At 45.9% G+C, this 15332-nt stretch overlaps 1 protein-coding gene across 1 annotated transcript in view; it reads right to left on the bottom strand.

Moving 5' to 3' along the window:
- The window catches only part of kcnb1 (potassium voltage-gated channel subfamily B member 1), a 170010-nt gene extending 154880 nt beyond the window's left edge, over positions 1-15130 (bottom strand). The window contains exons 1-2 of the mRNA XM_033041432.1: positions 14896-15130; positions 9881-10569 (exon numbers count right to left, since the gene is read on the bottom strand). Of these exons, the coding sequence (XP_032897323.1) occupies positions 9881-10447 (567 nt within the window). The 5' untranslated portion in view covers positions 10448-10569; positions 14896-15130. The remainder of the gene's footprint in view (positions 1-9880; positions 10570-14895) is intronic.
- Positions 15131-15332: the final 202 nt, after the last annotated feature.

Raw genomic sequence — 15332 nt, 5'->3', positions numbered from 1 at the left:
TATGAAGGAATTGCACGTCAGGGAATGGAAATTCATAGGGAAGTTCTGTTTACCAAAGTTCCCTTAACTGAATCAGTCTGAAGAAGGGTCCAACCCCGAAATTCCCTCCACAGATGGTGCCTGGCATTCTAAGTTCCTCCAGCCTTTTGTATTGTTCCTTAAATTGACCATCTTTGCTTCTTACCCTGATAGAGATACTGAGAATACCATGGACAGGAATATCACGGCTGGGACTTAGAGAGCAACTAATCTTAACATAGAAACATAGAAACATAGAAAATAGGTGCAGGAGGAGGCCATTCGGCCATTCGAGCCAGCAACGGTATCCATTGCCATCATGACTGATCGTCCCCAATCAATAACCCGTGCCTGCCTTCTCCCCATATCCCTTGATCCCACTAGCCCCTAGAGCTCCATCGAACTCTCTCTTAAATCCATCCAGTGATTTGGCCTCCACTGCCCTCTGTGGCAAGAAATTCCACAAATTCACAACTATCTGGGTGAAATGTTTTTTTCCTCACCTCAGTCTTAAATGGCCTCCCCTTTATTCTTAATATAGATCAACTAAATATTTACCTCATGTCTCTAAAAATTTGAGACTAGTTTCAATCTACAAAAAATATAGCTGTTGTTGGTGGCAGATGGAATTGTTTGCATGCCACGCTATATAACTAAACACACAACTCTAATTAGCTTCACGGCCTAATGGCCACACGGCAAGAACACCATTAGAACACACTCCAATGAACAACATAAACTGAGTGCAGGTTGCCAGATGCATAGCTGGCGTAAGACAGGTGTAGTATATTACTGTTTGGATTTATTAAGAGCAGATGAGTTTGGGCAGCTTGTCCATATAATACATGTTCCAATTCATTATACTTAGACTATGTAGGCTTGTAGACAAAAGTGCTGGAGAAACTCAATGTGTGCAGCAGCATCTATGGAGCGAAGGAATGCATATCTTCGAGGTATATACAGAATATGTGTACATGTATGTGCATATATATATATGTCTGTATATGTGTAAATATAATATAGATGTATATATATATGTGTGCGTGTGCGTGTGTGTGTGTGTGTGTGTGTGTGCGCATGTGTGTGTGTGTGTATATACGTGTGTATCTACAGATTGTCAAGGGCTTGGACACGCTAGAGGCAGGAAACATGTTCCCGATGTTGGGGGAGTCCAGAACCAGGGGCCACAGTGTAAGAATAAGGAGTAAGCCATTTAGAATGGAGACGAGGAAACACTTTTTCTCACAGAGAGAGTTGTGAGTCTGTGGAATTCTCTGCCTCAAAGGGCGGTGGAGGCAGGTTCTCTAGATGTTTTCAAGAGAGAGCTAGATAGGGCTCTTCAAAATAGTGGAGTCAGGGGATATGGGGAGAAGGCAGGAACGGGGTACTGATTGGGGATGATAAGCTATGATAGAAACATAGAAACATAGAAAATAGGTGCAGGAGTAGGCCATTCGGTCCTTCGAGCCTGCACCGCCATTCGATATGATCATGGCTGATCATCCAACTCAGTATCCCATCCCTGCCTTCTCTCCATACCCCCTGATCCCTTTAGCCACAAGGGCCACATCTAACTCCCTCTTAAATATAGCCAATGAACTGGCCTCAACTACCTTCTGTGGCAGAGAATTCCACAGATTCACCACTCTCTGTGTAAAAAATGATTTTCTCATCTCGGTCCTAAAAGACTTCCCTCTTATCCGTAAACTGTGACCCCTAGTTCTGGACTTCCCCAACATCGGGAACAATCTTCCTGCATCTAGCCTATCCAAGCCCTTAAGAATTTTGTAAGTTTCTATAAGGTCCCCCCTCAATCTTCTGAATTCTAGCGTGTACAAGCTGAGTCTATCCAGTCTTTCTTCATATGAAAGTCCTGCCATCCCAGGAATCAGTCTGGGGAACCTTCTCCATACTCCCTCTATGGCAAGAATGTCTTTCCTCAAATTAGGAGACCAAAACTGTACGCAATACTCCAGGTGTGGTCTCACCAAGACCCTGTACAACTGCATGATCACATTGAATGGCGGTGCTGGCTCGAAGGGCCAAATGGCCTATTCCTGCACCTATTGTCTATTATCTACAGAGATGATCTATAGTGTGCGTGTAACTATAAAGAGAGTGAGAAAAAATGCTTGAGGTTGGATATACATTTGTATGCAAACACGCACACTCACACACACGTATACTTATTAAACATTATTTTCCATCTTCAAGCATTTTCCCTCTAGAACAACACAAGTAACAACATAAATAATGAGGCTATTCTTGGAATGAGGGTACTAAAGGGGCAACAGTCTCTCCAGCTCTAAAAGCCAAAATAATAGCAGCCATGAGATAAGCATCACGGATAGAAAGGCCCGCAGATGAATAAGGCCACTGTCACTTGATAAATGTTTCTTGATATTGTCACACAACAAAGTGAGCCATAATTAGGGAATGCAGTATTTACGAAAGTCACTTAATTTAATAGCAGAACGTACAATGCCATGGAGTTGATAAAAGCATCCTTTTTATCCAGGGAGGCTGGATAGGTCTAGTTTTGATTCCTACTCTCTTCTGGGCAAACTAAATAAGTCGCTAAGGTTATAAAAAGGCACAAATAGATTATTTTAATGTATAGGAGTTGTGCAAACAATTGGGATTGCCTCTGACAGGCAAGTTCCGCATGGCTGTGAAAACGATTCATTTAGATCCCCAGAGTCAGTTTCTTGTTTAGATCATCCATTGCGAATGACTATTTGGATGAGATATTGGAGATCAGCATCTGCCCAGGGAGTAGTTCCCCGACATGATTTGTTGCTTCAGAAATAACACACCTTATTGCTTTTCATTTTTCTCATCCATTGTATTCAAAGATTGAAGCAAATCAAAGAAAGTCTAAGATCTAAAGAAGAATTCTGTGAGGAGGTTGCCTAACTGTCAGGTACTGTGGTAGCGTGCATTTAACATCATTAATATTGCTCATAGAATGATGATAGACACAGAATGCTGGAGTAACTCAGCGGGACAGGCAGCATCTCTGGAGAGTAGGAATGGGTGAAGTTTCGGGTCGAGACCCTTCTTCAGCCCAATGAGTCCACACCAACCAGCGATCACCCCTACACTTGTTCTATCCTACACACTCGGGGTCAGAGGCCAAACCTGCATGTCTTTGGAATTTGGGAGGAAACCGGAGCACCCAGAGAAAACCCACACAGTCACAGGGGGGAGAATGTAGAAACTCAGTACGGACAAGAACCTGTAGTCAGGATCGAACCTGGGTTTCCAGCACTGCGAGGCAGCAACTCTACCGCTTCACCACCGTGCAGCCCATATTATTGGAAGTATTATTGGACCCACACAGCGAGATGCATATTGAAAACGGAGAACGGAGATGAAGAAACATTTTTTCTCACAGAGAGTGGTGAGTCTGTGGAATTCTCTGCCTCAGAAGGCGGTGGAGGCCGGTTCTCTGGATGCTTTCAAGAGAGAGCTAGATAGGGCTCTTAAAAATAGCGGAGTCAGGGGATATGGGGAGTAGGCAGGAACGGGGTACTGATTGGGGATGATCAGCCATGATCACATTGAATGGCGGTGCTGGCTCGAAGGGCCAAATGGCCTACTCCTGCACCTATTGTCTATTGAAAAGAATTCAAAGCAATGCTCATCAAAGCGAATTCTCCCTGTACCAAAACAAAATATGCTTCCAGTAACCACATAAGCAGTTGTAACACATTTAAATAAATCAGCTACACACACGGACTGCTGGTCAGTTGCAGTTTTGTGAATATACGGCAAGTTTAAATGGAATGGTCAAAATGCCGGTGAACATAAGTGCGTTATAATCAGCCTGAGGAAGGGTCTCGACCCGAAAAACGTCACCAATTCCTTCTCTCCCGAGATGCTGCCTGTCCCGCTGAGTTACTCCAGTATTTTGTGTCTGCTGTCTTGGTGCATTAGCATATTCTGCTGCCCATCATCCAACCTACAAAGGAGCTATTCAATTCATATAAACGCAAGACTTTGATCAAAAATTGTTTTGAACTTTTGAGAAGCCCGTCAGCGTACAAAAGTAATTTATTATCCAATTATGTTCAGGATGATCAGTTATAGTTTTCAGGAAACATTAACATGGCAAGCAGCCTGACAAATTATGTGGCTACCCTGAGAATGAGAAAGAAAATATTGCATTTCTAATTTCTTCCTCTTTGCTGCAAGGATCAAGTCACCAGTTAGAAACAATATCCAGCGCTGCTGGAGGAGGAATAGAGAGTGGAGATTGGACTACACTCTGTACTGTAGCAAGGAACTGCAGATGCTGGTTTAAACCGAAGATAGACACAAAAAGCTGGAGTAACTCAGCGGGACAGGCAGCATCTCTGGAGGGAAGGAATGGGTGGCATTTCAGGTCGAGACCCTTCTTCAGACCCCCTGTTACATATTCTTCTTGTGTTTGAGGCAGCAGAGGTTATGTGACGCCCTCCAGGCGCCGAAGCCAGTTCAATGTGCTGTTGTCGAGGGCTGTGAGGTCTACCTCTCCACCAGGGGGGGGAGTGTGTGCAGGCTGCTGATGAACGCAGTAACCAGCGATGCATGTTGGCGTTGAACCGGCCAACCCCCCCAAATGGAGCAGGTTCAGGGTGACCCACTCTTTGCGGGGCAGGTCCGAGCCGGGTGGGGCTGTGGTGTTTGATGCAACAGTGAATTGAGGAGGTCGCGAAGTCTGTTCCCAGCTGGTTCTCCATGCTCCTAGTGCGCTGAAACCGGAGTCACATAGGGTCGCTGCATGACGGGAGAAGGGGTGACCCTCTGTTACATGAGGGTGTTGTGCTATCACCCAAGATTTTCAATAGTTTCGCTTTAGATTTAGATTTAGCTTGTGTCCTATTCAATTTGCAATGACTGTCTGAATATTTAATCCCAGTGAGAGTTGATCTCAATACTGACCAGGACACTTAAATATTCCAAGCGTTAGGTACCGGTTGCTGCAGGTACATGGGAACGTTTAGGATTCACATTTTTAAGAGCCCGTGTCCTCTTGTTCTGGAATCCTCTACTCTGGGGGAAAGACTGTGAGACTTCACCTCATTCATGTCCCCTCATGATCTTGTACACCTCAATGAGGTCACCCCTCAGGCTCCCACACTCCAACGAAAAAACTCCTTCTATCCAACCTCTCCGTATATCTCAAACCAACAGGTAACATCTTGGTGCATTTCCTTTGCACCATTTCCAACTTCAAGACATCCTTCCTAAACCTGGCCAACCAGAACCGCACACAGTACTCAAATGTGATCACACTGGCGATTTGTACAGCTGCATCCTGATGTCCCAACTTTTGTACTTGATTCCCTTCCCAATGAAGGCAAGATATTTGTGATTATTATTACTTAGAAAAAAATACCAGGGTGGCATGGTGGCGCAGCAGTAAAGTTGCAGCCTCACAGCGCCAGAGTCCTGGGTTCGATCCCGACTACGGGTGCTGTCTGCACGGAGTTTGTACGTTCTCCCCATGACCTGCATAGGTTTTCTCTGATATCTTCAGTTTACTCCCACACTCCAAAGACGTGTAGGTTTGTAGATTAATTGGCATGGTATAATTGTAAATTGTCCCTAGTGTGTGTAGGATAGTGCTACTGTGTGGGGATCGCTGGTCGCTGAGGACCTGGTGGGCCGCAGAGCCTGTTTCCGCGCTGTCTCTCTAAACTAAACTAAGATAAGCAGAGCAATATTTTAAACAGCGGGGCTGATCTAAACGCGAGCATCTTCATGGAGTATTGTGTACTTGGCTGTGAAACTGCAGTGAATTCTCATCAATTTACTTAAAGGATAAGTCAGAGATCGACATTTGTTTTTGGCAAACATGACCTTTGATACATGTGTAATAAGTCATACATATATCCAGGCTCCTCTACCCGATGAAAAATCACAGTTTAAAAAAGCAAGTCCATCTTATTGTTGACCTTTTGTGCTATTCTCATTGAAAGTACGTAAGCATTGATGCCCTTTACCATGTTCACACTAAACATTTCAGTTCTAAAACAAACATATTTCTCCAATGCAGCTACCAATACTCTTCCATCTTATCAAGAGGACTTTCACAATCTCAGCTAAACCACGAGCTAAATATGATACCTTAAAGTATTCAAAGTAAATTTAGAAAAATCAATAAAGATGTAATGTATATGTATAAACAAACAAAACATGCAGATATACTTACAGAAAGAAACGCCTCTATGTCCACTTGCAAACCAGCAACAATCTTGCTGATAGGTTTAAAAGGATTAAGGTACTAACTAAAATATCAAAGCTATTTGCATGCTAATATATTTGTAATATTGAATGCACGATTCATCAGAGAATCCCAGAAGCAAAGTAAATGTATCTTCAAGCATTTGATAGGTACCCTGTACTCCATTTATCTTTTGTAGTAAATTAAAGCAAACTTAATTTAGTCTCTTTCACAACAATCAACGTCTTTGATCACTGCCTACTGAATCAGTCTGAAGAAGGGTCTCGATCTGGAACGTCACCCATTCCTTCTATCCAGAGATGCTGCCTGTCCCACTGAGATACCCCAACATTTTGTGTCTATCTTCAGTGTACACCAGCATCTGCAGTTCCTTCCTACACGTTCACTGCTGAATGGGGATCATGACAGAAGCATCCTCGTGGCGATCCCCGGAAACGACACGATGCACTCTGTGACGCGTCGAACGCCCAATTCTATCAACATGTTAGATGACGACAGAAGCCAACAGCGAGCTATATGTTGTCTGACACACCAGCGAAAAAAAAGGCTGAATGAATTGATTGATTAAAAGATACAAGGTTGAAACTGGCCCTTCGGCCCATCGAGTCCAGGCCGACCATCGATCACCCGTAGACACTAGTTCTATGTTATCCCACTTTCTCATCCACTCCCTACACGAGGGAGCCAGGGGCAATTTACCGAGGCCAATTAAACGATAAACTCGAGCGTCTTAGGGACGTGAGAGAAAACCCGGGCACCTGGAGGAAGCCCACTTTGTCACAGAGAGAACATGCAACTCGACACAGACGGCACCCGAGGTCAGGATCGAACCTTGGTCTCCGGTGCTGTGAGGTTACTGCTCTACCACCGTGCCACCTCTGAAGGCCTGGGTCCTTCGTCCAGTTTGTCAGTCCAAGTTAAGAACTTTAGTTTCTCCAAACCTAGCCTTTCCAGTCATTATATGCACTGGGGCAAGCTATTGTTATGAGTAGCCACCAATTACACAAGAGGGAAAATGCCATCATTTATTAATTACTGTTCCCACTCGTTTAATCTATAATCATTTTAATTACCGATGATCAAAAGTGAATGCGGATTGATTTATTTGAAAAGATGTAGGACTCTACCTGCACACACGCATATTATATTCCAACTCAATCTATAATTTACTAATGGCAATGCAGTCCAGGCATTTCAAAGTCATCAGATAGTTTGACTAACACCTCATTCTGAGATGTACTTAGTGCTTGTGATGGATTAATGCATGTAAATATATTTATTTGATCAACATGTCACTGGATAGATTGATGGGTTAATATAAATAATTTATTATTTTTCATTCATTCTTGAGAATTGGACATCACAGCAAGGCCGATATTTATTGCCCTTCAGTAATTAATATTGGAGGTTGCGGGGAGACCTGGTAGAACCATATAGAATTATGAGAGACATTCATAGGATAGACAGTCAGAACCTTTTTGCCTTTTTTGGTGAATCTGTGAAATTCTTTGCCACAGAAGACTGTAGAGGCCAAGTCAAGGGATATTTTCAAGGCAGAGATAGATAGATTTTCCATTAGTACAGGTGTCAGAGATTATGGGGAGAAGGCAGGAGAATGGGGTTAGGAGGGAGAGATAGATCAGCCATAATTGAATGGCGGAGTAGACTTGATGGGCTGAATGACCAAATTCTACTCCTATTACTTATGATCTTATGATCCATCCAAGAACATGGAGGGCATAGCTTGATGGCCCGAGACGTGTAACGGAGATGCGCGGGGCAGGTTTTATTTTACAGAGGGTGGTGAATACCTGGAGCGCACTGCCAGGGGTGGTGGCGGAGGCAGATATGATAGTGGTGTTTAAGAGACTTCTCGATAAGCTTATGAACATGCAGGGAATGGAGGGATATGGATTATGGGCATGCAGATGACAATTGGCATTTAAAAAAACTTTTGGATAGGCATATATGGATATGCTTGGAATGGAGGGATATGGAGTAAGTGTAGGCAGACAAGAGATGGTCTTGGCACCATGCTTCTGCTGTACTGTTCTATATCCTAACTAATTGATTTGGTGAGGTTGTTGTGACCTGGTTTTGTGGAGTTCAGTAACGCATGTGATGCGTTGCTTCCCTATCGCCCCAGGATTTTGGAATGTTCGCACGTCACCTGCTTGACGTATCCCTTGCGCACCCTGACGTACTGACGGTGTACGTGTAGCGCGTGGTGACATATGGTTACGCACGGTGATGCGCGAACATTGCCTATGTTAATTTATTATGCGTCACCGTGCGTCAACGTCCGTAAACGTGCGCCACCCGTACGCCGTCGGAGCACCATTTGCGCGCCGCACCACGTGATCACCCGGGTATAAAGCTCGCCGAAAATCACTGGGAACATCATTGCCACGGAGACTGGCGCTACTTGATGTGCGACTGTCGTACTGCTAGGCGATTTTCGCGCGACAGCCGCGCGTCAGTCACTGCCGGCCTGTCGCGTGAATGACGCGCAAATGACGCCCAAATCACGTCTTTGGGATGTGGGAGGAAACCGGGGCAAACCCACGCGGTCACAGTGAGAACTCCACACAGACACCACCCGAGATCAGGATTAAACCCGGGTCTCTGGCGTTGTGACGCGCCGACCCCTGTAAGAATGTCATTAATCGCACTAAAACATCTTTGACATTCATCGCCAAGGTCAAGGTTATACTTTGCCAGATGGAAACAGACGCTTCCGCTTTCTTCCTCCCCCAAAACAAAACGCTTCCCTGCACAACGTTACAAACAATGATGCGAGGATTCTTTGCAGACACGTGCTATCCTTTGGAATAGTTCAAGCAAGGATGCTTCTTCATCCCAGGCAGTGAAAACCATCTCATTGAAATGAACAAGCTATCCGTGCAACAAAACATTCATACACAAGTCATTTCATGCATGACCCACAGAGAGAGGGGGAAAAAAAATTAACGGAGCATTTAAATTGCAAAATTAACTTTCAAATGCAAGTGTTGCATATTCAGCCGCGCAAACACTCCTTCATTAGTGGTCATGTTTCTGGGATGGTTAAGGCGTTGAATCAATCCGTGTGTTTCATCATGGGCCAATCAAGCAAGAGTGGGCTAGTATTCTCACACCATTCTGCCACCAAGCTAGAACATCAGTTTGAACGAATGCGGCTGCGTAATTTTAAACATGGGATGTCAAAAGATTTCCCCGAGGAACAGAAATGGCATCACTTTCTAGTGCAACACTTGATAGAGCAAGGTACACACAAAAATGCTGGAGAAACTCAGCGGGTGCAGCAGCATCTATGGAGCGAAGGAAATAGGCAACGTTTCGGGACGAAACGTTGCCTATTTCCTTCGCTCCATAGATGCTGCTGCACCCGCTGAGTTTCTCCAGCATTTTTGTGTACCTTCCATTTTCCAGCATCTGCAGTTCCCTCTTAAACACTTGATAGAACAACACTTTCCCCCCCTCCATTGATAAGATTACATGGAATAACTTCCCATTCAACTAGAGTTACTTTAATCTTAATGTTACCATGCACATCCAACGCTTTAGGGGATCGAGTTGAATTTAAACCGTGTATTATGATCTATATAAATATATATATAACCACATTACCTTGGCAGCCACCGAGGAGCCTGGCTTTTCTAATAGGTCCCAGAGTTTCTTCCTTTTTATTGCACAGAAAGTGTTATCAAACTCTTCGCCCTCTCTGTCCCTCATGGTCTCAGCTTCTCGCTTGAGTTCCTCGTTCATTTGTTCCTTCTTCTGGTGATACCTGGCCTGGCAGCAGGACTCCAGGTAGATCTCGTCGATGCCCCAGTAGTCCAGTTCTTGGCTGAAGCTCAGGGCGCACATCTCTTCCATCATGTGTAACTTGCCCGTGCGATAAAAGTTCAAAATGGACGTGAAAGCTCCGGGGTGTCGGTCGAAAAAGTACTCGTTCTCCTCCAGGTTGTAGTCGTCGCAGCTCTCCATGAGTGACTCGTGAGTGTTGCAGTCTCGCAGCTTGCCCAGACGCGTGCGGGGCAACCGGTCCAATGTCCTCCAGAGAACCTCGTGGGCTAGCCCCCCAACGTTGAGTTTGACCCTCCTGGAGCAAGCCTTGCTCCTGATGATCTCCACGGGATCTGGGGGCAGGGAAGTGGTGGAGCGAGAACCTCCTCTGTTCATCCCCGTAGGCATGTTTCCAGTCTTTGTTTCTTCTCCGAGGTTGGAGTTGACGTTACATGGACTGGCCGAGCGGTCGGAGCTCAGAGCAAGAAGAGACCTTCTTCACCTGGCGGCTCTCGCACCCATTCTCGGAGCTGTGGAGGGGGAGATAAAAGATAAACAAACAAGAAGGTACTTGGCGGCGAGGTCTGAATTGCCTCTCAGACTCAATTGACCTAGAAAAGGAGCAGACGACACATCTCCAGAGCAGTGCCAGCGGGCGCGGACCCGGCGCCTTATCCAGTAAATCGGTAATTGGTCATTAATCTACTCAGGGGAGGGATCTCACAGGGACCAAGCGAGGGTCAAGGCACCTGAGTTGTGCAGCGACCGAGCGCCGGCCACACAACCCAGCTGAACTGCGGAGGACAGCGCTTGTCACCGCTCGCTTGTCACATTACACTTCGGACAAAGTCACGACTCTCGATCAGCACCACTTCTATTGTATTTGTGTTGTCCGCCTATCCTTCATCCATGTTCTGTCTCTCTCTCTCCATCTCCGTCTATATATCTCGTTTCCCTTTCCCTCGACTCGCAGAGAATGGTGAGTCTGTGGAATTCTCTGCCTCAGAGGGCGGTGGAGGCAGGTTCTCTGGATGCTTTCAAGAGAGAGCTAGATAGGGCTCTTAAAAACAGGGGATATGGGGAGAAGGCAGGAACGGGGTACTGATTGGGGATGATCAGCCGTGATCACATTGAATGGCGGTGCTGGCTCGAAGGGACGAATGGCCTACTCCTGCACCTATTGTCTATTGACTCTCAGTCTGAAGAAGGGTCTCGACCCGAAACGTCGCCCATTTCGTCTCTCCAGAGTTGCTGCCTTGACCCGCTGAGTTACTCCAGCACTTTGTGCCTGTTGTACTTGATCTCGGCTTGACTGCATAATTCAGCACTTCGTTCTACCTATTGCACTGAAACAGGCTCGATTGTGCTTATGTGTATTTCTGCATTCTATATCTTTCCCGTCGTTCTACCTATAGTTCTTGAGTTTATCTCGGTTGTATTTATGCATGGTTCTGCACTCTATATATTCCCCTCTTTCTACCAATTGCACTGGTAGAATTTGGCTTGCCCGTATTTACGTGTAATTCTGCACCCTGTATCTTCCCGTTCGCTCCAGCTATTTACTTGAGTTTAGGAAGGGACTGCCAATGGTGGGTTTAAACCGAAGGTAGACACAAAAACCTGGAGTAACTCAGCGGGACAGGCAGCATATCTGGAGAGAAGGGATGGGTGACGTTTCTTCAGAAGAAGGGTCTGGCTGGCTCGAAGGGCCGAATGGCCTACTCCTGCACCTGTTGTCCATTCTCTCGGCCCGAAACGTCACCCATTCCTTCTCTCCAGAGATGCTGCCTGTCCCGCTGAGTTACTCCAGCTTTCTGCATCCATCTACTCGAGTTTGTCTTGACTGCAATTCTGCACCCATTCGCTCTCCTTACTGCACTCGAGTTCGGCGTGATTGTATTTCTACAGAACATTATCTGGTCAGTTGGATAGCACGCAGAACGAGGCCTTACCCCGTACCTCCACCGAAGTGACAATAATAAACCAAGCCCTGTCCCACTGTACGAGTTCATACCAAGAGCTCTCCCCAGTTTAAAAAAAATCAATCTTGTGGTAAGCACGTAGAATGAACGTAGCGGGTACGTCGGAGCTCGGGGACGTCTTAGCGGCTCGTAACGCTAACGGCAGGTACTCGGGAAGACTCGTGAAGAGTTTTCAACCCCGAGAGCCCCGAGCGGCCATTACCTTAAATCTCCGAGTTCGAATCAGGGCAAACTCGGGAGATAACTTTGAATGAACTCGTACTGTGGGACAGGGATCCTTGCAGTGTGTTTCACGGACAGAAAATATCTGAACTTTCCTGGTGTTCTGGGCGACTAAAATCAAGCTGGAAATGTTGCTGGCCCGAGCATCTGGGTTGTAATTTATCCCCATTCACAAACCACGCACTGGCTGTATTGTTTCACCTCACCTACAGCTGTTCGGTGCCTGGAACGTGTGCAGTGAATATCCAGTGGCTGCATTATTGCAACGCACGACGCTGCCCTATCTTGACCGCACCACGCGCCTCCGGGAGCAAGGCAGCACTTTTAATTTCACATTGTAATAAATATCTTCCTTTCCACGCCTTAATATGAAGCCGTGCATTGAGAGCACACGTCCATGCAATAAACTCCGACCGAAATTCCCTTCAGAAGATAGGCACAAAAAGCTGGAGTAACTCTGCTGGACAGGCAGTATCTCTGGAGAGAAGGAATGGGTGACGTTACCAGAGATGCTGCCTGCCCCGCTGAGTTACTCCAGCTTTTTTTGTGTGTCTATCTTCGGTTTAAACCCACAACTGCAGTTCCTTCCTGCACAGAGTTCCCTTCAGACTCCAGCAGCGGAAAGGTTAGACGCCAATATTTGCACGACTCTTAAATAAATTCCCTTTTCCCCCCCCTCAAGGAGTGAAGGAAGATCGCCTGCTCTATGGAGGAGGCGCGTTATTTTCACCCTTTCCTCCCGCGAGGAGTTTTAGGAAGATTTCTGCACACGGGCCCGAGGTCCAAACGCCTCTGTTAGTGACTAACGTGAAGTTACCACCTGCCCGCCCCCCACCTCACCAATTTTCCAAGTGCAATCAACGAGTTTTCACGCGGAAACAGCGCCCAAGTTCCCCCACATTCCCCTCAGCACCAACCCTGACGTTTCATATTTTCCCCTTCTACACAACCATTGCTTCACACCCCATTCGCCTGGATCAGGTAGAAGAATAACAAGATGTGACTTCCCCTTTCAATTGTATGTCAGACTGGACACTTGCCTCTCTCTCCCCCCTCCCTCCCCTCTATACCCAGCATCCCCTCTATACCCAGCATCAGATGAGATTGCAATGCAAGCCTTGCAAGAAACATAGGTACAGGATTAGACCATTCGGCCCTTCGAGCCAGCACCGCCATTCAATATGATCAATACGGTTGATCATCCAGAATCAGTACCCCGTTCCTGCGTTCTCCCCATATCCCTTGATTCCGTTAGCCCTAAGAGCTCTCTCTTGAATACATCCGGTGAATTGGCCTCCACTGCCTTCTGTGGCAGAGAATTCCAGAAATGCAAAACTACTAAAGTCAGGGCCAAAGAACATTATCAAAAAATCAAACTGAGCGTGTTTTAAAATCCACGCTATTTACCTTGCGAACTGTTCCCATCCTCACCCCTCGTGGCTTCCATATCTCCCGCTGTGCTGAGATAAATCCACCCCATTGGTAATGGCTAAGAGAAGCTGCCAGAATAGATTTCACCTCCAGCGAGTCACATTCGCTGTTTAACATCAGTGTGTGGGTTGTTTTTTTTTAAAAATGTGTGTTGAAGTATTTCTTTTTTAAATGATCAATTAACGTTGAACTGCAGCATCGCAGACTGACAATTTGAAACCCCGAATGTCATGCACAATGCCAACTCTGAATACGAAATCCAAATCGTAGCCGAAGATAGCAGAATACATGTATGTGCGCCCTTTTAAATCACACACCCTCTTCAAGTTTATCCGCTACATCATGCTATTCATCCGCATAAATAAATAATTTATGCAAGGAAAGTTTTAAAAGATTGCATTTGGGGATATATCTGATATATATATTTGGGGATATATTTGAAATCGAAGTCCAGTCTGAAGAAGGGTAAACGTCACCCCATTCCTTCTCTCCAGAGATGCTGCCTGTCCCCAGTATTTTGTGTCTACCTTCGATTTAAACTAGCATCTGCAGTTCTTTCCTATATATATATACACACACACACATTCGATATTCGCCCCCTCTGTTTTAGACGAGTTGCTTCATCATTCCCCGGTGATTTCCTTGCATTGAATATACATATGGGTGTCCCCAAGCCTGTGCTAATGTTACCCTGATGATCACAAACATCACGCATCCCCTTATTGACGGGACCTTGGCGAGTTAATGCCGCTTGATAGCTGAGAGCTAAATACAATACGGGCGCAATTTGCTATTTACAAAATAAAAAAAAGATAAGCCTTACCCCTTCCCTCTCGCACAACCTCCGTGCAATTGTGTTCAGAACCTACTCCCGACTGACAATTGCGTTAGAGTGGCGTTCACATTCGCCCTGTTCACCATCTTTGCAATTGGGTCGCGACTGGTCTTGCACGGCGGCAACGTGTGACAACGAACGCTGGGCTCATATAAATAAAACAAATGACAGCTCTGTGAACACAAGCGCGATGGTTAAATAATAAAATAAAAAAGAGGGCTGTAACCGCAGCGGATATAGACAATGTCTACATCATGCGCATCTGCCACTTACCCCTATCGATCACAGTTACATTGTCTAAACCCCAATAATCGCACCGTGACATTATTTATGGCCATCACCTACAATTAGCCGGCGATGATGCAAGAATCGCTGGTTTCACCAACCTTATTGCTGTGTTGGAGTGGAATCCTACTGGATTGACATGGGCTGCTTACAGATGGAAAAAAACGGTCCCGCTCCACCGAGAAAACCCTGGCATCTCAGCCCCGCATCCCCAAGGTTTATCACCCAGTTAGAATTTCCTTTTTGTCACCAGGATCCCAGCGATTCCGTCGCTCGCGAATGGCTCCCCTAATTTATTCCCGCTGTCTGTGTTAATGGGGATCAACAAGTCTGGTCTGGCTCTGCAAAAGAATCTCCTTCATCCTTAATATTCTTCCCCGGTTAAATAGCGAGATGTCTGTACATACTGGGGATGGGAGGCGGCATCTACTGGCTGGGATTATAATGCAGGTAGACAAACATGCTGGAGAAACTCAGCGGGTGAGGCAGCATCTGTGGAGCGAAGGGAATAGGCAACGTTTCGGGCCGAAACCCTTCT

This window comes from Amblyraja radiata, chromosome 23 (genome assembly GCF_010909765.2).
Source record: "Amblyraja radiata isolate CabotCenter1 chromosome 23, sAmbRad1.1.pri, whole genome shotgun sequence".
Lineage (NCBI taxonomy): Eukaryota > Metazoa > Chordata > Chondrichthyes > Rajiformes > Rajidae > Amblyraja > Amblyraja radiata.
The sequence above is the reverse complement of the archived record's forward strand: the minus strand, read 5'-3'. Positions and strand labels throughout refer to the sequence as shown.